Raw genomic sequence first — 24359 nt, forward strand, 5'->3', positions numbered from 1 at the left:
CAGGATGGTCGTGGGGCATCCGGCAACAACACGACGCTCAGTCACGGTTCAGGACTCACCTGTGGCCGAGGATGGCCCGTGACCAAGCAGGTCAGCTCCAGAGTCTCCCCCTCGCGGATGGTGTACACTCGCTCCGAGTACCGCTCCTCCTCGATGTTACACGCCAGGCCTGAGTGAACAATCCTCACCGTGGGTGGGGCTGTCAAACCAGTAGAGAAAACCCTGATCAGTAAAGCATTTGTGCATGCGGTGCCTTGCCCCCCGCCCTCCGTCAACAGCATTCACCATAGACCCAGAGGCCCCATATAACCTCCTGAGCTCCTATGAGGCTCAAACAAGGCTCTCTGAAGAAACAACACTTCACTCTGCTTTGAACATAGAAACCAGGGACATCCCCATTCATATAGATGCTGTAGGATTCGTGTAGTCTGCTAAGGAAACAGACTGTGTAAGAGGAGACAGTACATTTGAACGTGCGCTTGTCTGCAAGCATGGGTCAACCCTCCTGGACCTAAGGGCATGTGTCAGTAGGAGTAAAGGATGAGCTGGACGATGCCGTTTTGTGATCTCAGGTACTGTAGGCAAAACAGTGCAAAGTGAGATAAATTAAATTGCAGTAAGAATGGCAAGTTAGTACTATACTATACCATGGCTTTGTTCAGGGTCTTCCAGGTACATCTGACCCTTAGCATTACAGAACAGCCTGCTCCCCACCCCAGGCATGAGCTAAAGGACTAACTCCATTAGCTGGCAACAAGTGTAGTATCTAGTTACCATTCAATACCACAAAAGGCTGCCAGGCTATTTAACCAATACCTACCTATCCCCTGAGGAAGCCCTTTCCAGACTCTTCTGCACTGGTTTCATTTGTGGTTTTGTTGTTTTGGGGGTTTTTTTGTTTGCTTTAATTTCCAAATGAATTTCCCATTATTGTTCTTTTTATTACGTATCTTCCTAAATGGATTGCCACATTCATTATGCATATGAGATGCTTTAATTAAAACATTAAAATTAGGGAATAGGCACAGTGGGACCAATCCAACTCCGGTGTAAAAAGCATATTCAAATCATTCAATGGGTTGGACTGGACCGAAATGTTTTGGAACCAGAGCTTGGATTTAAAACGAGCCCATTTTCTTTTATTTCCTTGTATACTTAACCTGTACTAAGGAAAAGTCAAATGCTTTTATCTGCACTACAGGCACAGCATGTTTTGCATATGCAGACACTTCGGTTGTAATATTGGATGCACAAATTACAGGCATATTTTAATAGTTCAATAGAGCATATCTATGTTTCTATGAGACATTCAGTATTTCTGAAGCATATAATTCCTGCACATTAAAATTCCAAGAGAGTGGATCAATAGCAAGACAAGGTCGAATTCGAGTTTCAATACCCTTGCTGAATGAAACGGAACAAGGAAATAAACAGCACAAACGGTAAAGAGTAGATCGGATGTAGGGGAAAAGAAAAGCATCCAGCTTAATACTCTTTCGTGCTATTCAATGCTCTTAAGAGACATGCTCTTATTGGGCAAGGACTGAATATGGGCTTTTTAACCAGGCAGAGAGAGGCTCTACAATCAGGAGCACTTGCACAAAGTGATAGCACAGCAAAAGGATATCCTGTGGCCCAATCTGGGCCCAAAGCAGCTCCAAGACACTGAGCCCTAGGACTCTGCAAAGACACACGCATGTTCACCGTGACATGCAGCATGTACAGACAAAGCATTAAGCAGGGACCATTGCAGATTACAAGTCTGCCCCATGCTCTGGAGCCTGCGCTTTGCATACAAGTGCCCAATTTGCACCTGCCATTAGGGCATTTACAAATGCACAGTTCATAGCTGTATTTTAAATATCTGACCCTGGGAGACCTGGCACACCATGATAATGAGAATGAGTGTCAAACAAAGACACCCAGGATAGCAGAGCAACAGTGGACTGAATGAAGAAAAACAGAATAATTAGATCCGGCCAGCCTGGCTCATTCCCTTGCTCTTCACCAGCTGGAACTGCCTCTGACAATCCCCATCTTGGGTATTTAAATAATGTTCAGTTTGCTTGGCCTACGTCAGCCTTTTCTGTAATCATATACGAAATCTGTCCTCATTCCTCACTGATCCCAAGAGCACAGCCTGGCGGGTACACTTTCTTTGCAATGGACTGGATCCTGGGCTTAATCAGGTTCTCACAATACAAACAGTAGACAGCGAAGACTAATTTTGAAGGCTTTGAACTGGAGTAACAACAAGATTCCAGCTTTGACACCTAAAGCAAGCAAAGCTCTTCAGACGCTGTTAGCTCACACCCTCCGAGGTGAATTACACCCAGCATTTTCTTTTGCCATTATTGGGGGTGGAAGCAGCTCCGGCTTACAGAGAAGTAGCAACCAGGAAAATGAATCATTTTCCATGTCCTTTAAGTGTGGCTGCATATGCACACTATACCCAGCACACTCCAAAGATCAGATCGCAAACTACATGCCTGCCCACCTCTTTGTATTCAGGCAGAATACCAGGGTCTCTCTCTGCATCGCCCGCTCTGTTGTTACTCCGTGAAAAGTGTTGTGCCCAATATGAGCCTTCAGTTTATTCAAGTTGAACTGATCCCTCCGAGAACCAAGATGACTTTTAGTTTCTCTCTCAAGCAAGCAAGGTACTCATGGCATCTTATACACGTAGGACCGGACCCCGTGCCCATGCTCACACCAGAAGCACTTGAGCTCCACATCAGGGGTTTCAATGCAAGGAACAGCTCAGTGTGACCAAGTACCACAATCTGACCCTTAAACACCCCTGTCCCCACGCTGAGCATCACTAAACTATTGATAACAAAGTACTAAAAAAATTAATTTACGGTACAACTTTCCCAGTAGAAAGGATGTGGACTTGTAATATTTGCTATTAGTCATTCACTAACCGGTGGGTGCATTTTACAGCCTAAATTAGCAGCTTTATCTCACTGCCATTTGAATTAAGCCTTACAAGGCTGTTTGCTCAAGCAGAAATGCAATGCAAGAATGTTTCCTCGGTGTCCTCCAGACTGTACAATCCTGCGCTGTGAAGACTGTCAAGGTGTCACGGCAGCTCTTCCCTTCTGTACAGCTTGCGAGAGGACACGTCCCTCCACTGCCTATGGACCAGAGCTACTGCACCGTTTGCTCTGCACCTCAAAGGATTCGGGGGAAATAGGGCCAAAGCTGCACCTCCAGCTAGGAAATAAGCTGCACCTTTGCAAAGGTGCTGTCAAAGGTGGGAGCAGCCCTTCAGGACATGCTCCAAACCCTGAGAACGAAAAACCCCCAGTACTCCTCAGTGCTCTCCTCCGCTATGCCGCTGTGCTGAAACAGCAAAGCCATAGGTCTTGCATTTTATCTAGCATGCTTCTTGGTTTCTTCCTACAACATCAACCCCGCCAACCATACAAAGCCCAGGAAGGCAGTGGGTTTTGAGCGGTGAAGCCATCATGCTTAGAGTCTAAGGCGAAGAGATGCAGAACCATAAGAGCTGACGGGAAAGAGCGACCCGTGCACGATAGCGCTTAACACACCCAAACACCAAATCCTATGAATCCATGACTGGCAACAAAAAGGACAACCCACATGGGATAAGTAAATAAAATGCAAATATCATTATAAAAAAAAAAATAAGGGAATTGATCCCCCAAACCCCAGCATGAACATAATACATCTCTGTAGGCATAGGTCTTTAGTAGTGGTGGTCTTGAACACACAGCACAAACCAAATACTCCACTTTTGATTTTCGAAGGTTTTCATTCGGGATCCAGAGCTCAAGGCCAACTTCTCGTCCTGACTGATAAACAAGTGAAGCAAAAAAAAAAAAAAAATCAGATTGCAAACATCTGGGAGGACCCAAACTTTGGAAATAGTCAGCTCTGCCCCATGTTTTCCAATCAAGACCCAAATCTGCAAGCCTGTATTTTCTGAACTGCTGAATAAAAACCCACCAGACATCTAGAAAGAGAGACGAGAGGTCCAATCTGAGTTAAAACGGTGCCACTGAGCCAGCAGAGGGTGCCATCAGATTATGATGGCTCTCAACCTCCGGCACAGCAGGGCTGGGAACTGGAGCATCTGCTGCTACCCGAGTTTTCCACACGTATTTGCACCCTGGCACACCCACCTGGCTTGAAACACATTTAATGACATCTTTCTCTCACACCTCCAACCACTGCTGAACGATGAGCAGTGGAAAAGACACGCGGGAAAAAAAAGACCCTCCAGTTTTTCTTTGCTCGAATGCAGCATTTATACATTCATTAAGTATTTGCAGCACTCTGATTTTAATTGTAAGGTCTGGCAGGCCTTGGGAAGTGTTTAGATGCTAAACTGTGTGGCTGCTCTCAGGAAGGCCGTGACAGCTCACTCCAAAATGATCTCTACATCTGTCTGTGGAGCCTTTGAAACCAAACCAGGAGTGGAAACTGCTGGCTACCTTTGAAGATGGAGGCTTTGATTCCAGAGCAAACGGGCTGGGTGTTTTTGAAGTAAACCTTACTTTTAAAAGCTGCCATTTCCCCAGCCTTTTGATAAAGTTTAATTTAAAACCAGCAGCTTACCCTTGTCATCTGTCACAGTTTTGGTAGGTTCCCAAATCCCCCCCACACACACCATTTTTTCAAAAGCAAAATTAAAATACAAATGTTAAGTATTTCACGGTGTGGTGTTGCTCTGGGGTGTTTTACTCTCCAGATTTCTGGTTTCAGTTTTCGAAGTCAAATGAGCACCATTATTTGAGAGCACTTCAGTTATACACACGGATATACATGTGCACGAACATGGTATCTGGGAGTTGTGCCTTTAACATCAGACTTCTTCTTAGCTTAGCTTCTGCTGCATTTTCACAACAGAGCGACCTTTACATACAGTGCACCTGCACGTGCAGAATTACCACCTTTGAGCATATAAAATACTCACTGCCGTCACAGTGGAAGGCATGTCATAAAAACTGACTAGTTAAATCAGCACGGCACAATACTTAAGCAGGTATTGCACTTTAAGCATGTCAGCAGTCTCAATCCCACAGGACAAGTCCTAGACTCAAAGTTAGGTACATCTTATAACTCATCTGCAGACACCCACCCCCAAGGCAGGGACCATCTTTTTGTTCCGATTTGTACAAAACTTAGCTCATATAAGGACCTCGGACTTCAGAAAATCAGACTTCAACTAGCTCCCGATGGGCAGGATCCTCTGGGAGGCCAGTCTGAGGGGGAAAAAGAGTCTAGGAGAGCTGGTTGTATTTCAAAGAAACCTTACTGAGAATACAGGAACGAACCATCCCGATGTGCAGAAAGACTAGCAAGTGTGGCAGAAGACCAGCTTGGTTTAGCAGGCAACTCAGTAAGCTAAATCATAAAAAAGATGCTTATAAGGAGTGAAAACTTGGACGGACAACTAGGGAGAAGTATAAGAGTATTTCTCAGGCATGCAGGGATGAAGTCCAGAAGCACACAGCACAACTGGAGTTGCAGCTAGCAAGGGATGCATAGAGTAACAAGAAGGGTTACTACAAGTGTGCTGGGAACATGAGAACAATTAGGGAAAGTGTGGGTCCCGTACTGAATGGGGGAAGTAACCTTGCGATAGAAGACGCAGAAAAAGCTGAAGTACTCAAGGTCTTCTTCACCTCAGTCTTCACAGGCAAGGTCAGCTCCCAGACTACCGCACCGGGCAGCACAGTGTGGGGAGGAGATGAGCATCCACAAGTAGTGAAAAAACAGGTTAGGGACTATTTAGAAAAAGTGGATGTGTACAAGCCCACGGGGCTGGATGGGATGCACCAAAGGGCAGTGAGGGAGTTGGCTGACATGATTGCAGAGCCAATGGCCATCGTCTCCAAAAAAACTCATGGCAGTTGGGAGAGGTCCCAGATGATTGGAAAAGGCCAAAAACAGTGCCCATCTTTAAGAAAGGGGGAAAAAGGAGGGTCCCAGGGAATTACAGACCAGACAGCCTCACCTCAGTCCATGGAAAAAGCATGGGTCAGGTCCTCAAGGAATCTATTTCTAAGCACTTGGAGGAGAAGAAAGCGATTGAGAACAATGAACATGAATTCACCAAGGGCAAGCAAGACATGCCTGACCAACCTGATTACCTCCTATGATGAGTTGACTGGCTCGGTGGATGCAGGGAGAGCAGCGGACATGATATACGTTGACTTTAGCGAGGCTTTTGATACCATCTTCCACCACTCTCTTGCAAGCAAGCTAAGGAAGTACAGGTTGGATGAATGGGGCTGTAGGGTGGAAAGAAAACTAGGCTCAGAGGGTAGTAATCAATGGGTTGATGCATAGTTGGCAGGCAGAATCAAGATGAGTGCCCCAGAGGTAGGTCCTGAGGCCATATTTTTTTTCTAATATCTTCATCAATGACCTGGAAGATGCCATGGAGTGCACCCTCAGCAAGTCTGCGGATGACACCAAGCTGGGAGGAGTAGTAGATATGCTGAAGAGTAGGGCTAGGATTCAGAGAGACCTAGACAAACTGGAGGATCAGGCAAAAAAAGTCTTGTGATGTTTCAATATGGACAATTGCAAAGTCCTGCACTTAGGATAGAACGATCTGCATGAAGCAGTGCAGGCTGGGAGTGACTGCCTAGGCAGCAGCTCTGCAGAACAGGGCCCTGGGGTGACAGTGGACCATAATGTGAACAGAAGGCAGCAGTGTGCCCTCATTGGCAAGAAGGCTAATGGCATTGTGGGCTACGTCAGTAGAAGCGGTCCCAGCAGATCAAGGGCAGTGATTCTTCCCCTCTATTAAGCACTGGTGAAGCCACATCTGGAGTCCTGTGTCCAGTTTTGAGGCCCCCACTACAGAAAGGATGTGGATAAATTGGAGGTAGTCCAGTAGACAGTAATGGAAATGATTCAGTGGCTGGGGCACATGACTGGTGAGGAGAGGCTGAGGGAACTGGACTGATTTAGTTTGCAGAAGAAAAGACCGAGGGGAATTTGATAGCAGCCTTCAACTCCCTGCAGGGGGGCTGCAAAGAGGATGGAGCTGGTCTGTCCTCAGTGGGGGCAGGTGACAGGACAAGGAGCAATGGGCTCAAGTCGCAGCAAGGGAAGTTGAGGTTGGATATTAGAAAGACTCACAAAAAGGGTAGTAAAGCACTGGAACAGGTCACCCAGAGGGGTGGTGGAGTCTCCAGCCTTGGGGGTTTTGAAAGTCCAGCTTGACAGAGCCTTGGCCGGGATGATGTAGTTGGGGCTGGTCCTGCTTGGAACAGGGGGTTGGACTAAATGTGACCTCCTGAGCTCCCTTCCAGCCCTCCTTGTCTGTGATCCTATGATATACATAAGGACATAAGAACTGTCATTTCCTGGGTCATACTGTAGCTGCCTAGCGTCCATGTCACAGTAACAGAGACTTGATGCTGAAAGGGAGAGTGAACAGAGTGTGACCAGAGTTTTTTCCACTGTTCCTCACCCACTTGAAGTCTCCAGTATTTAAGGTTTAAGAAGATTTGAAGTGTCATCCCTATGTCCCATGCTCAATAGCTACTGATTTACCTTTCCACCAAGAATTTGCTCAACCCCTTTTTGAACCTGGTTACACTGCCAGCCTGCACAAACTTTTGTAGCAACAAGTTACACACTTTATTTGCACACTGTGTGAAAAATGCCTTTCTTTTGTTAGCTTTAAACTAACTACATCCTAGTTTCATATTATGCCGCTACTCCTTGTTTGATAAGAGACAATAAAGAGTAACTCCTTATTGACTCTCTCATCATCTGGTATTTTGTAAACTCTTTTCATGTCCCTTCTCTTTTCTAAACTCAACAGGCCTAACCTCTTTAGTCTCTTCATATGGAAGACCATCCATCCCACTAATCATCCTTGCTGCCCGTCTCTTCACCTTCTCTAGTCCTTCTATATCCCTTTTGAGATGTGGGAACGAGAACGGGATACCGTATTCAAGGTGTGGATGCACCATGGCTCGATGAAGCGGTATTATGTTAGTTGCCATTTTGTCTGAAACAAGGATCCATAATTGCAGCAGTATCACAACACAAATAAAATATCTTCCTAGACTGGGGTCATAATGCATCAAGGGAAGGAGGACTCCAGTAAATCCAGAAGAGCTGGTAACACGCTGCTGCAGCCTTTTAAATTCATATACATTTTAAGTGTCTTACAGTTTACAGCTGGATCCTCTTCAACTTCTTAAGCTTAAGTAGCACTTGGGTTTGGTTTAAGTGTGATCCCGTTCCACCTTGTTCAAATCTGTGAAAACATTAGCATGCCCACTTTTGTGCCATGCCATCACCTTAACCTTGAAAGGAAGGGGCAAAGAGCAACTAGGAGGAGGACAGCCCACCCAGCTTCGTATTACTGATCTTTCAGGGGCTTGAGCAGGGTGAAGTAGGATCACACACAAACACTGAAGCATCTAAATGGTGCTTAGCGTGCAGCTGTTACTGTGACTATATCTGTTTAATATCCATTAGACCTGGGGAAGCAATAGATGCAAGCAAAAAAAAAAATCAACTGCTGAATCCAAGCATGGAAGGAGTGTACAGTGCCTTAAATAAAAAGCAAATGAATATGTCAAAAATTTCTCGTTAAAAACTTTTTTTATGGTTCAGAATTATTACATAATTATGAAATGTCACCTCCCTTTCAACTCTACGCATATTCATTACAGCTCCCTCTAAAACATGCCTCCAAGGATTAAATACCAGACGAGACAGAGTCATACACTACTTGGCATTTATTTTGTTTGGTGGCATTTAGAGGAATTTGTCTTGTGATTATACATAGTAAATATTGCATGAAAAAACCCTTCATGCTTCTTGTCTTGGCAGAAGATATACCTAGTGCAACAGAACCAAGGATGAGATCAGAAATGAAAATTAAAAAATATATATATATCTCCCCCCCAGACTTTTGTTACCAACCAAAATGGCACCAAGATAGTCTCTATTTACCAGTGAAAGAAGTATCTGATCATGCACATATTCTGCTGTCATACAGCAAATATGGCAGGTCAAAAAAAAAATAAAAGTGTAAGGTCTGAAAGCTGGAACCTTTATGCTTCATCTATGGGTTTTGTTTTTCATATTTCAGTTACGAAGAAAAATGTAACATCTCACTTGCCTCTCCCCACTCATGTAACTGATGGTTTAAATCAAAAGATGAATGAATAGAATCCATTTTTTTAACATCATGATTTTTTTATCCAATCTCAGTTTTTTTAGGGCCTTATTAGCACTGAATAATAATACTAAAAAACCCACCAACAAGGTCAACCAGAATTTTTGATAGACAATTAAAGAACTGACATTTTCAGAAAGATCACTTAAAGTTTTGATGGGGGATAGTCCTCTTGAAACCAAGCTAGAGAAAGGCTGAAGAAACAGTCCTTATGAAAATCAGAAAGATGTGGAAAACCAAATGGACACAATCCTCTCCACCTGTCTTTACGTTAATGGATACAAAACTAAACCAAGCTACTAACTTGTGTCTCGCACACATCAGGCATCACCTCACTGTCAGTGAAGTCTGCCCTTTGTCTTCAGTGCCAACAGAACCAGATTCAAAATATTAAAATGGTAGGTTTTCATTTCTACCCATTGAACCTAGAAAGGACATCCCCATGTCCTCACTTACAGTATCTGCTCACAACCACCAATTTCAGGAGTGTTGCAACCAATGAAGTCATCTGGTCACTGAAGTCATACTGCACCTTTTTAATAAGAAGCCATTACATGACAATTGACTTGCATGCATCATATCTGACTGTCATTCACAGTCTGACCTCTAATAACACAGCAAAATCATAGAAAACGAGGGGTGGAAGGGACCTCAGGAGCTCATCTCTAGTTCAACCTGCAGCTCAAAGCAGGACCAGCCCCAACTACATCATCCCAGGCAGAAAATATTCTGGAGGATCACAGGTGTGCTTCTTTGCATTAAATTTTCCCTTCATACTTTTTAGTTAATAACATTTCACTGTGAGATAAAACTAGTATAAACTCAAGAAGATTCCTGCACCATCTTGTTTCCTTGACATTGGCCAACAAGTTGAACGACAACAATTTTTACCTCTAAAAAACAAACAAACAAAAACTTAGCTAGCCAGACGCACGTACCCCTTTCCACAATATATCAATTTATCCAGGTATCCAGATGATAGGGCGTCAAATGAAACTAATCAGAATGCATCGTACTATCACTAAGACAGACATCCTATGAAATCTTTAGAATACTCTAATACTGAATATTTGTCATATATTCAGAAGTGCATCACTTCAATTAGCAGTGCAGCGTACTCCAATGCTTGTTCACGATCTGAAACAAGGACATTATTTTTATTATTTCAAATCACTGGAGAAGGAAAGAAAATCTTTAAAACATGACAATTCAAGAAGTAGAATTTTCCTGACTGAAGAAATAACACCCCCCGCAATTCCTCTACCAAACTGGAGCATTCCCACTGTTCGAGAGCCAGATACTGACAGACACCAACCATATGTCATAGATCATAAGTTTTTAATACTTACCCAGCAGGGGGAACAATAAACAGCAGTGTAATGAGTTGTAAGGGGAAAAAATTCTAACCGTTTCTAGAAACAGAACGACATTTCCTTTAGCTTAATAGATATTCTGCGGATAAGCTGTGCGGTGTCAAAATTAGGTCAGCCTCACACGGTAGTGGTGGGAAACAGTTCTATGATTTAATTAGCTCTGTGTTTTTTTATGTTAGTGCTATCAATCAAGAAAGCTTCCAGAGCTCTGGAAATACAGCACAAGTCACAGAAATATGGGTAAATATCAAGCGGCATAGCAAAATCTGTCCAGTCAACAGGGAAAGGAGCCTTCCTGCTCCTCTCATAAGCCCTGCTGTAAGGTCATCTCTGGGTGAGCTCACCAGTGTTGACACAACAGATCCTGGCATTTCTAATAAGTGAAAATATCTGAGGATCTATTCATCAAGCTGAAGCTCTCTCCTTTCAGTTGAGCTGTCAGCACCACCTCCGTTTTCTACCAAAACATTTGTTGGCAAACTGTAGTCACTACAACGTTATTTTAAGCCCAGCTAAAGAAAGACCAATGTGCCTCAAAAATATTCTAGAGCTGTAAATGTTTTTAAGGAAAGAGGTTTTTTTGGTTTTCTTTCTAAAGAACTTAAGGGCGCATCTACATGTGCAATTAACATGCTTTAGTTAATGCACATTAAGTCTAGTACATCCATTGGGAGGTACTAAGCAAATGTGCATTGGCCAGTCTTAATGCACATTAACTAAAGAGCACTTTTTTTTTAGTGATGCTTAGTGCACCTTAGCTTATTTTAACGGCCATTATCTAAATAGTATGCTTTTTAGTGATGCCTTAATGCACATTAAAATAGGCTAATGCACATTAAAGTGCATGTGTAGACACACCATGAAATTTGGGGGGTTTGAAAATGAGGATCCTGTAACATGTTTCAAGTTAGGTCTCTTAAAATGGACAGCCACTTCTGAAAATCCAGTCTCAATATTTGGGAATGTATTGAGGAAACAGGCCTGAGGCATACGTTTCTTTGTTTATTCACCAAACAGTTTATTCTGTTTCCTGCCAACACCTTTTCAACATGGTTCAACTCTGCTCAGTTCATCATCACAAATTACAAGAAATTCTGTGAATGCATCTACACTGCTAGCGAGTGCCAGCCTCACTGCTGTCCTCAAAGACAAACACACTGGCCATCTGTACTGAAAACAATTCGGAGATTTTGACCCTGTGGGTGCAACCCAGCCTCACTTCCAGAGACATATTCAACATCAGAGTGCAAGCCAGGCCCTTTCCAAGCCCGTTCCCACCTACGCTGTAGGCCCCAACCCTGGAAAGCCCACCTGCTGCAACTCTTCAGCTTTCTGTTCTTTGTCTTCTACATCTTGTTCTACAGGCAGCAATTAGACGCACACAGAAAGAAGACCACTAATTGTTGAGGAACAAGAAGCTCTTACTCTGTGGTGTGGGTGGCAAGGGATAATAGATGGCTCAGGGTGGTTTAGACTGATTGAGAGCAAATCCTAGAGTCAATCCCAGATAGTAGCTATACCCAGTGTTTGCTCAGTCCACAGCTTCAATGGTAGAAACAATGATGCATGTAATACCCTCTTGCCAGCTACTTAACAGACCGGGAACACCACAACTTATTTTTCTTATAGCACTGCACAGTCCAAACAGCTTGGATAGACAGGCATTGTATTAAGAAAATATATAAAAAACAAAAACAAACCAAAAAAACCCCCCAAAAAACCCAATACCACACTTCAGATGATAGGGACTTGGCATTCATACTTGCACTTTTAAGGTAATGTTGGATTTGTTTGCTAATGTTGGACTTTTGCGAGAAAAGGCTTCCAAGGCACGGGAAATACTGACTATTCTCCAGAGGCTCACTGTGAATCTGAATTCCTGGACCCCGGGATTGTTCATTAAGAGCTTCTTGATGGATGACCATAGTCTTCTGCATGTCAAGTGTCAGTCCCATTTACTTATATGCCTCAATAAAGATGTCAGCAATTGCCTGAAGCTCTGCTTCTGAATGAGCACAGACTACAGCATCATCAGTGTACTTGAGTCAGATGACTGAGGTCAGGGTGGTCTTGGGTTTTGGCTCAGAGTTGGCCGAGATTAAACAGCTTACCATCCATTCAGTATCCTAACTCCACTCCTACTAGAAGCTTGTTGGTGTCATTGCAGCCTTCGGACACCGGAAGAAACGGCTGTTCAGAGATCATAACATCAGATCTGAAGCCAAGCTTGTGATTTATCAAGCACTTGTGATCCCCACCTTACTGTATAAAGCTGAGACATGGACAATGTAAGCAGACAGCACAAGTCGCAGGAGAAGTAACATCAATCCTACCTACAGAAGATCCTTTGAATCCAGTGGGAAGACAGATGAACCAACATTAGCGTACTTTCACAACTCACAAGGAAACTTCATATACATCCAGGCAATGGCCATCCAACATCAACTTGGCTGGGCTGACCACGCCATCTGAATGTCCAACTCCAGATGCCCAAAGCAAGTTTTACTCTCCCAGCTCAGTCAAGGCATAAGCTCAAGAGGAAGGCCGAGAATGCTTTTTATAGATGTCCTCAAGGCCAACTTGAAAACACTTAACATCAAGCATCAACTCCTGGGAGACTACTACCCAGAAGTGCCCCAAATGGAGGAAGAGTCTGCTGCAAGGATCTCAGTACTCTGAAACCCTGTGATGGCAGCAAGAGATGGAAAAGCAGGAGTGATAGAAATACCATGCCGCAGACTGAATCAGGAATCCAGAACCACCCAACCCACATGGAAATACATGCATGAGTTGCAACGGAGTCTGCTGATCCCAGATCAGCTGCATCAGCCATCCTTTGACCCACAGATAAAGCAATCGTGCAAAACAATCATCATCCACTGTAAGGGATTGCCAATATATACACTTAGCATTCCCATCAGCCAGAACCCCCAATGAAGAATTTAATCAATAGCTTGGATATTTTATTTAATCATACCTGCATATGTAAACCCAATAAAAATGATTACACTTCCCAACAACAGAACAAGCTGATCCAATAATAAAAACGTATTTGTGTACTGACTATTGTACTTGTCTAATCTTTGGCAGGAAAGGGCCTTTACAATTCCCACAGATTACCTGCAATGAAATGCCCTCAAGTCTGTATTTATGAGAACTGCTTGCCATAAGACAGCATACCTCTCAATACAACTGGAAAGGCTCCAGCTCATTTCATTTGCCAAGAGCTGACTTAAGTATTGATAGGTGCATAACAAAACTTAATTCTGATAGTTGCAGGGACATCTGCAATGGCTTCAATATTCTCATTCTGAATCAGTCTATTCTCCAATTATTTTTTATGCACTGCAGAACTTAAGAGAGCCCTCTGGGGGCTTCGTTTCTGCTAACTGGTTTTACATTAAGGTGTTCAAATACTAGAGTGATGGATGCCAGCATAAACCAGATACAATTAGACTGTAGCTACAGAAACCATTGAGATCAAACCCATTATGTTCTTGGGTGAAAGGACCACATAGGCAAATGTTGGGAATATATTTTGATGCCCAGGCATTTGTTGCTTTGGAGATTTTGGGTTGCTTCAGAGACTTTCAGCTTCATGTAAAAGTAAGTATCTACTTTTATGGAGCTGACTGCATGACTGGGGCTGTATGTTGCAAAACATTTGCCTGCAGGTTGTGAAGCACATTAACGGTGCCAAATATATTCTATATTTTGGAACAGAATCACAAGGAGTCTATTTCACATGTATTATTTCCGTTAATTGCATTTTAAATAGTCCTGCAAGGTTAGCAAACCATGAAGATTTTATCATTGCTTAAATGAAGAGAAATAATTAAAAGGCTGGTTAATAAAGGATCTGAGTTTTAATGTCTTTCAGAGTTTTTAAAACTTAGACATTACTGTTCCTGTTTAGCTGAGGGCCTGCTTCTCAGTAGGGGTTCAACCCAGGCGCTGCTTTTGTTAGGGATTTTTTTTTGCCAGCAATTAACTGTGACCAAAGATAACCTCAGCCAAAATAGCTAGTGTTTGGGATATCCCTCTGCTTAACCACAATGTCAAGGCAGACGGCTCAACAAGCAACAGTACAACATGTGCGTGCGATCAGGAAAGCTGGATCTGCAAGCGTGGAGTCTAGCATGGTCAAGTCATGCCGGTTTCTGCAGTTAATGGTACATACGGGTGCAACGTAACTAGTACTACATCTGGTGCCTTGACTCAAATGTCAATGACCTGGTCTTCATTTACAGCTTGGTCAAGTAGGAGCAGCTTTTACGGGAAGTCATCCAGAGCGCGGCTCCAACTCTTCACCTCTGGACTGGTAGCAAGATGTCTGAGCCGCTCTGCCAATTCACCTTGCTACCACGGATGTTTCTTTGCAAAAGTCACACTCCGATTCAGATTCAGCCTGAAGTTAAGAGGAAAATGACCTCGCTGAACATACTACTACACAACCATTTCACAGTTGAAACATGAAAGCGAGGCATACACTGCTGTGGTTAGAAACAAATAACAGGCTACCCAACCACCACACTTCATTATAAAAACTTGACCTCCTCCAACCAGCACAGAGACATCCTTGGGGCAAATCCCTCTCTGACTCTTCATATGGCACATTCATTTGAGTTTCACACAGCCTTCTGGGATCAGGTTTTTATCTCGCCGTCCTAAACCACACCAAGTCAGTGACAACACATCCCTCGGGATGCAAGACACGCCTGGTTTACATGAAATATTGTCAATTCAACATTTTCCACACCATTTTTTATCCCCTTACTCTTCCGTCTGGCTGAAATACCTGCTTACAGAAAGGATGAGTGACATTTGGAACAGGTGACCTACAGAGGCGGTAGACTCTCCATCCTTGGTGGGGTTTCAAGACTTGGCTAGACAAAGCCCTGGGATGATGTAGTTGGGGCTGGTCCTGCTTTGAGCAGGGAGTTGGACTAGATGTCACCTCCTGAATCCCATCCAACCCTAATTTTCTATTATTTGGCCAGTTCATAAGTCCTATAACATCCGTGATGCCACAGGGAGCCATAGAATAGCTCGAAATATATCCATACCGGCCCCTGATAATGATATCAAGAAATATATCTGGACAGAAAGGACTCATTGTACCCACGGTCTTAAAAACAAGGAACACCCAGTCCCTTAGGAGCTTGGTGCAACCTGCAGACAACAAAATGCTTGCATCCTGATGTTTTTGGTCCTAACCAGCCCCTGCACTTAATATTCAAAAACAAGCAAGGAATAAAACGATATTTCTTTTCTTATTCCAGAAAAAAACAATGGTTCTCCATAAACTCAGCCTGTTTTCAAAGCTGTTCCACATTGAACCAGTAACTTGATATTACCTTAGGGTTTTTATCCGGTGCCTTCCCACCATCTCTTTAAGAAGCACGTGGCAAAGCTGTCGATAGCATTCATACCACGCAGACAGTTGAAAAGACAGAGAATCTGCTCATCTCTATTCAGCTCAAAACCTTCAGGTACTTGCCACAGACTCCTTCTGCAGGCATCTTTTTGTTGCAGCTCAGAAGCATAAAGCAGTGGTGTAAACAATCCCTCGGTAGAGAGCAAGGACAGTCTTCAAGGAAAAGCACTGAGAAAAAACAGTAGACCTTTTGCTCTCTCCGCTGCTCTCATCTTAGCTTCCTCTCCCACAAGTTGAGTGCGGCTGCTGGCAAAGAAAGTTCAGCCGCCGACATGGAGAGAGCATTAGGAAAAGAGGTCCTGTCCACTGTCTGTCTGTCTCCTGGTACCCAAAAAGGAAAACCAGCATCTATAACCCACCGTTGGAACAACTGACCCATGGACAGTTTCTCCGGGGCTGCGTCCACATGAGATGCCGACTGCACAGTAACGACTCTCATACACAAGTACTAAACGACCATGCAGCAGTGCCTCCAAATGGCTTTTCGGGGATGCTGACTAGCTCGTTAGTACTGCGCAGTAGCGTTGCATCACGCTTTGTGCCACGTGACACTACGGTGCGGTACTAACGAGCCACTGCGCGGCCGGCGTCTCGTGTAGACGCCGCCCGGGTGAGCTTTGCAAGCTCTGCTCCTCTCGGACAGCCATCGGAAGAGATGCCAAGCATCCCTACCATCACAAACATAAGAGAAGCGTTTCCCCCCAAAGCTGCTGCTATTCTTCTAAATACCTGTCTTGTGCCACTGCCACCAGAGCAAAGAGCTAGTGATAACATTGATCCCAGAGGGCCAGGATCACATGCTTCAGCAACAGTGGAGAATTAAAAGTAATTGCCTCTCTGCTTTCCTTCGAAATTACCACCTGATGCATCTGTTGATCTTTTCTGGGTTGTTTTTATTTAGTTTTACTGCCCATCAAATGACCTTTTACTGGTACTTCAGTCTGAAGAGATGTACTGCTCTTTTCCAGGGTATGTTGCTACTGCTGTGACATGAACAAGCTAATGCAGTGTTAGAAGCCAAGATCCCTTTCTCTCCAAAGTCTAAAGAGAACCGGGGACGTTTCATCACTGCCAGGATTCGACATGGGCATGCATGGGCAGACTCCTTTCAATCAGGGTCAGGCTGCTGGCATCAGGAGTACAGCAAACCACAGTGGGGTTTTTAGGAAGGGTGTTTGCACCCAAAAGCTTGCAAAGCACAATTTTTTCCAACTACTGAGTTGGTCTAATAAAAGTTATCACTTTTACCCAAAGAATCTTGTCTGTCTGTGCAATTAGACCAACACGGCGACAACCGACACCCATGCAATCTACAACAGACACTTCCATAAAGCTGAAATTTTAGGGAGGGGAACCTCACTCGAGCGGTCCCCCAGTGGCGGTTGCAAAGGAAGTCAGCTGAACCTGTAAAACTTCTGCTTTGAAATCTCTCTAGTGCCAGCCATCAGAGGGTCACCACCATCATCCCTTCCCAACTGCACTGAAGGAGACAGATGCCTCTCATCCCTCCCAGCTTTCATCTGGTCTTTGCCTTCTGGATTTGCACATACACCGAACAAACTTGGGAAAGAGCCTGTTGCTACACAGCAACATGCCAAGTAAATATATCCTGTGCATGCGGCACCTGTCCAAAACAACACACTGATGCTCGGGAGATCACAAAGACATGACAGGCATAAGCGTTTCCCTTCCCAAATGACTCTTCATGTATTTTGTGATCACCGCTTTCAACCCCCAATTTCAAGCAGTGGGTAAAATGAAACTTCTGAAATAAGTGAAAAGACAGTCTACAAGTGACAGGCTTAATTGAGGGAACACTTTGTTGTTCCTGGCATCATAAAACAGACGATGTTGCCAGACCTGTTTCAACAGTATTATAGTCTAGCGGTAAATATGTCTTTCTTATTACTGTATACTCAGTGCAGCCAATATGCTGACTTTCCTCCACCCAAAACTGTATAAATATACAGGAATCAAAAATAGTCTTAGCGGATTTAAGTATCTCATGCTAACAATAAATTCAGGCTGTGTAAGTGTCATTCCCATTAGTGGAAAGATACCAGTTGCGACAATATGTTATTCCATGAAAATGCTGGGTTTGGTAATTCAAGAAAAAAGCAAGCAACTGTTCAGAAAGGGTGAGTATATATGTACACAGCGCTGAAGAAAGCCTATATGGAAAACATTATTATATTATCACAGCAAAGGGAGTTGTCTATGTAACCCTGCTTACGTGTTGCATCTTCTGTTCTCAAATGGTAGCTTTGTGCATCTCTCCTCTTGGCAGCCTCATTGGTACGGAGGTTTGAAGGGCTACTCACTCGTACCTGTTTTCACTGTATATAGGCACGGCTTATGCTGTTTGAGGTTCAAGTGTCCAGCTGCAAAAGGCAGGTAGATCAGATTTTCTGTCCAGTGGCTCTCCCTTCTAAATTGTGAGGTGTATAGGCACATTCATGCTGTCAAGGCCACGTTATAGAAAGGTTGCTCAAAAGTCCATCGTCATATTAACATTGCAGAAGTTTGCAGTGGGGTGGCCCAGTTTCGAGCAAAGGACATGTTTGGGAAGAAGGGAAACATCTTAGATAGGGGTCCTCTTGAAAATGAAGTTGCTTCTGAGCATAGGACTCTAGTGGGGGTCTTCATGATTCATTATAATAGAAATAATTGAAAAAATCCCTGAGCCTATCATTGATATAGGGCAGGGTCTAGGCTCTTGAGGGTGGTAAAGTCTCCGAAGCAGCACGGCAACCCCTTGCTACCCAACATTTTGGTTGACACAAGTGTTGGGGCCCCTAGACGGCAGCCCTGGGTAAAATGCCCTTCCAAACTGACTGGGCTAGCTGGTAGCTTGCAGGGATGGTTTGCTAGTGACAGATCTGGATTGAGCTGTAGTTAAGGGCTAACAGTTAAAAGTTGTTCTTTATGGTGTAGGCTTGCTTGCGCATTTCTGTGTAATAAACCCTGTTTCAGTTCAGCATTTGTGTATTTGGAGCTGGACTGTCCTCAGTGGTGGCAGATGACTGGACAAGGAGCAATGGGTTCAAGCTGCAGCAAGGGAAGTTGAGGTTGGATATTAGGAAAAACTCTCTCACTAGCAGGATGGTGAAGCACTACAACAGGCTACCCAGAGAGGTGGTGCAGTCTCCATCCCTGGAGGTGCTTAAGACCAGGTAAACAAAGCCTTGGCTGGGATGATGTAGCTGGGGCTGGGGCTGGGGCTGGGGCTGCTTTGAGCAGGGGGTTGGACTGGATGCGACCTCCTGAGGTCTCTTGCACCCCTCGTTGCCTACGATTTGCTGATGAGTGGGGAAGTTCGTTCATGGCTGAACACCCAGGTAAATTTTATTTTCCCAGGTCTCTGGGTGGGGGCTCAAGATCAATTTGAGAAGTTGGTGTAAAACCCCTAATTGAGCCTGGCCCTTGTTACTGCCGTCCAGTACCTGGCAGAAAGGTTACACCTATGTTTACAGAACTACGTGGCATGGGTTGTAACTTGGACAAGTGATCTAGTTGGGGACAGTCCTTTGAGCAGGGGCTTGGGCTAGATGTGACCTCCCGAGGGCCCTCCCATCCTTCATTTTCTATTATTTCTATAGCCACATATGGAAGCACTGTAGTTTTGTGCCGGGTACCCAGCTCTGGCTCCACTAAGGAGCAAGAGGAATAGGCAAGTTTGAAGTGGGCTGGCTCCGAGCCCCTTCAGCATGCATTGTTCAGTCTGAATATACTATGGTCAGAGACCAATACTATAGACCCAACCCACCTGGCTTCACTTCTATGCTTAGGAGGAGTCGGAAAAACCTCTGGATCTGTCTGGGTGGTGGCATCACATTCAGACCCCGTCTGCTGAAGGCTGTGCCTAAAGTCATCACACGGTGCAACACTTAGGATGGAGGATTTGTTAATAGAGAGCAAACAGAGATGAACAGGCGTGCGGTTTTGGCTCTCATCCAACGCGACATGCCCCTCCTCTGTCCAGATGCAGACACAAAGCTAGAATTTGCAACAGCCCAAAATACGATTGAAACCCCCCCAAAAAAGTATCTCCCATATTTCATCGGCCTGCTCCCTCTGGTACCTACACAACAGTAATAGTAAGACTTCTGACACTAGCAAATCTGGATTTGTGTTCGGGCTCCTTCATCACAGCGTCTGCACTAAAACCAAATACTAAATTCAACCTCCTGTGACCAACCAACCCAAATCTGGAAGCTCTGCTGAACTGCGGGGTCAGACCTTGAGCCCGCCACCCTTCGTCCCCCAGTCCCACTCTCCCTTGATGGTAGGAAACTTGTCCACAGGCTTTGAATCCAGGGAGCAGTAAACCTACAAGATGCAGCTCTTGACTTCCAGAGCTTCTGCAAAATACTTCCCATCTCTACCGTCCATAATTAGAGCCAGGCACAAAGACAGACCCTATTCACATCTAAATGTCATCCTATTCTACCCTGCTCAACACGAACGCAGCGATGTTTGCAACACGCCAGCACTCTCATCTTTTCTTAGTATTAATAGCTTTTCAAGCAGAAGAAGCACACTGAGGCACCGAGGTGGTGGGGCCAAGTCAGGCCCGTCGGATCAGCAGGCTGACTCCTCGAAGGGCTCTGCCTGAAGAACAAGCAGCACAACACAGACGGTTTTTCTCTGGGTCACATGGGGAGAGGTAGATGGGGAAAAGCAGCTTACATGGTTCAGGCTGGATAAGAGAAATTCTGCACACCGATCCTGAATGAAGAGCAGACAGAAAAACCACGCCAGCTGCAATCTCTAGACAGGTACATGACGGTGCGGAGATATTAAAGACACGCAGAAACCATGACCACTCATGGTGCGGTCACAGAGCTGCACACTAAATAGCTCATGCCTGTGAGACCCAGAGCTTTAAATGGCCAGGCACCATGCTTTCAGCCAGCCTAAAGGTACTGAAAAAGCCCCGCAAAACACTGCTTTGAAACAGGAGCTTCCTGAGTCAGGAACGAAGTCCTGCAGGTGCCAAGCGCGGGGTGCCGTCTCCCGCAGCACCTGCAATGTCACGGAGCACATTTCTTCTAAATAAAACCTGCTCTTACATAGCTCAGTACGTGCTTTCAGATGAAAGGTTTGGGAAATACAGGATGGGCCTCACAAAGGTGTTCATTTTAGCTGACAGGAAAATAAAAGCATCATATTTAAAAGGGGATTTGAATAACACACAAGCCTACATAAATCCAGAGGAGGGGGGGAAACAAAGAGGCTTGCTTTAAAATGTTAAGCAAGAATAAACACCTTCTTAAAAAAATACAATCTGCATTCCTTGGGAGATAAACACGGATCTGCTATCCGCGCGTAGTGACTAGCAAGAATGCAAACCTCCTTTCAGAGGGGAGAATAGGCTTTCTTGAATTAAAATGGTGTTTGCTGTTCTTTAATTTACCCCATTTAGCTTTCCTATCTTTGTCTTGCAACTCAGAGCAGGAGAAACCACTGGGTGACTGGAATACGTTCCATTGCAAGCCGTAAGAAAGCTATTAAACCAGATTTTTGTATTGTAAGCACTAGGCTGATTTATATCCTTTCTTGCAGCCTGAGTAAGCTGCAACACAACACAAGAAGCAAGGAAGTCACTCATGCTCTAGTGCATCTCCCCCCGCCCCCGATTACTTAATCTGTGAGGCCCCATCTAATAAATACCTTAAATATTGCCTACCCCAAATATGCAAGCAAACAAGACTGAGGACTACATCGGTGCAAGCTCGGGGCCGACTGGCTGGGCAGCAGCTCTGCAGAAAAGGGCCTGGGGGTGACAGTGGACAGTAATCTGAACAGGAGCCAGCAGTGTGCCCTTGGTGCCAAGAAGGCTGCCGGCATCGTGGGCTGCATCGGTAGGAGCATTGCTAGCAGATCGAGGGCAGCAATTCCTCCCTCTATTCGGCACTGGGGAGGGGAGGCCACATCTGGAGTCCCATGTCCAGTTTTGGCTCCCCACTACAGAAATGATGTGGACACATTGGAGAGAATCCAGTGGAGGGCAGTGAAAATCGTTGTGGGGCTGGGGGACAGGACTGGCGAGGAGAGACTGAGGAAAATGGGCTGATTGAGTCTGCAGAAGAGAAGACCGAGGGGGACCGAATAGCAGCCGTCACCTCCCTGCAGGGGGGCTGCAAAGAGGATGGAGCTGGGCTGGTTTCAGTGGAGGCAGATGACAGGACAAGGAGCAATGGGCTCAATCTGCAGCAAGGGAAGTTGAGGTTGGATATTAGGAAGAATTTTCCCATGGGGAGGGAGGTAGTAAAACACTGGAACAGGTTACCCAGAGAAACTGTGAAGTCTCCATCCTTGGAGGTTTTTAAGACAAAAAAGGAAAAAAAAAAACCAAAACCCTGGCTGGGATGATGTAGTTGGGGCTGGTCCTGCCTGGGGCAGGAGGTTGGACTTGATGTGACTCCTGAGCTCCCTCCCAACCCTCATTTTCTATGATTCTGTCATGAACCAGGACCCACAAACATCTGCCGATTTTAAAACGAAATGCATTTGGCATCTTTATTCTCCCCTCTCCTTTCCAGTCTCCTACAGCCTAGCTATTCAAAGCTTTCTCCACATTCCCAAACTCTACGAGAGAGCTTCTCAACCACGGTGCCACAAGATCTTCTGAAGGGTGCCACTAGGTCTGAGGAGGTCAGGGCAGGCTCAGGCAAGGCACATCCGTGCCAAGCCACTGCCCTGACCTCGCTGCCTCATTTCCCCGTGGGGAGGCAAGCAGTGTGATATATAAATGCATTTTTTAAATGGGGTGCTGCTCAATTCACACAACTTATGGAGAGGTGCCTCTGGTCTAACAAGGGGGTGCTGTAAGTTGAACAAGACGTCCTTTGAGGCTAAAAAGGTTGAGAACTGCTGGTCTAGACCCATCTTGCAGGAGCAGACTATCATATCAGGATTTGACACCCATGCTAGGCCTCTGACAGAAAAATCCCCTCTTACCCCTGGTAAAAGAGAGCAGGAGGAGAGATGAAATGGGAGATTCCCCTGGAAATTTCCAATCATTCTGCATCTAAGCTTTCCATAGACATTTTGACTTCTCCACGCAAGTTCCCAGAGCAGAAAACCGCCAGCCAAAGACTTCAAACTGCTCACATTGAAATGCTGTTGTGGTGGCTCCTGAGAGATGTTGTTTCGATGCCTCTGGATCCCAGGCTCCTCTACGGACCAGGCAGCATGTCTCACGACACGCAACCGCCTCCTCTCTCGAAATGAAAAGTAAGTGGAGAGACGCACGCAGAGCTAAACTGCAAACTAGAACTTGCGCTCCTCCAGGGCTTCATCCAATAGGCGAGATAAACCAAACAGCCTCTTACAGCTTGTAACCATCAAATCAGTCCCACAAAGCAATAAGAAAAAAAACCCAGAGCCGCATGGGGTATTTTACGAAAAATGAATTGTATAAACCGGCTGCCTGACTTAAATACTAAGTCTTCAATTTACTTTGCTGCAGGTTGCAAAGTTCTTGTGCTTCAGTGTAATCAATATATTCTTCTAAAAGGACCTGGAGCCCCCTGCACTCAAGAGGGAAGCCAGCTGCTCCGGCAAAAACACACTATCAAAATGAAAGATGTTATCAGAGCACAGACATTATCTTGTACTGCGGCGGTCAAGAAAAGCTCCCCCTTGCTTCATGAGCACATTATATGGCAGGAGCTTAGCTCAGACTCAATTCTGTTCCATCATCCCCGAGTACCACGGCGGCAAAACACCTTCAGGACGATTACAGCGAACACAACTGGCTCTATTAAACTTTCAACTGCTTTTAACAAGTCCATTTTAAATGCAGATGGCCAGCAAGGACAATGCCAATTAAAATTTAACATCCGGCAGACACGGAGAGAGCGCCCTTGCACACAAACAGACCGGGGAACCCTGCCTGCTTTTGCATAAAGAACCGAAAATCATTATTGTACGCGCCTGCTCCTATAGCGTCTGAAACTCCAGCCCTTCCCGGAAAACAGGATCAATTATACTGATTTTCATTCCTGAAGTCAAAGAGGAACCAAAGTACATAAACAAAGCTCTGTTGTTCCCCACCCAGCACATTTTTCTACTAATGCAAGTGTAATATAGTAAAATAAAAATAAAGGTAATTTAAGACTGATGAGCGACAGAGGATTTGCCCACATATACTTTCCAGATTTTATGAATTGCCTGTACCTTTAGGTCTTATGGCTGGGTTTTACTGTGCTTTGTCTCCTGCTCTTTCCCTAAGGAGAAGCAGGGCTCATATTGGGATGTCTTATCCGCAAATCAGTTAATTGCTAAAAGGCTGCAAATGATGGGTGAGATTTCCCTGGAAAGAGCAGAAACTAGCCTCGTCCTAAAGCAAGCCTGTCCT

The 24359-nt window shown here is 44.8% G+C and overlaps 1 protein-coding gene across 2 annotated transcripts in view; it reads right to left on the bottom strand.

The window, feature by feature from the left end:
• MDGA2 (MAM domain containing glycosylphosphatidylinositol anchor 2) overlaps window positions 1-24359 on the bottom strand; it is a 665957-nt gene that overhangs the window by 444465 nt on the left and 197133 nt on the right. For both annotated transcript variants that reach the window (XM_019550984.1, XM_019550983.1), the window contains exon 2: window positions 60-199. In XM_019550984.1, the coding sequence (XP_019406529.1) occupies window positions 60-199 (140 nt within the window). The remainder of the gene's footprint in view (window positions 1-59; window positions 200-24359) is intronic.

The sequence above is a fragment of the Crocodylus porosus genome, unplaced genomic scaffold, assembly GCF_001723895.1.
Source record: "Crocodylus porosus isolate Cpor-Errol unplaced genomic scaffold, CroPor_comp1, whole genome shotgun sequence".
Classification (NCBI taxonomy): Eukaryota; Metazoa; Chordata; order Crocodylia; family Crocodylidae; genus Crocodylus; species Crocodylus porosus.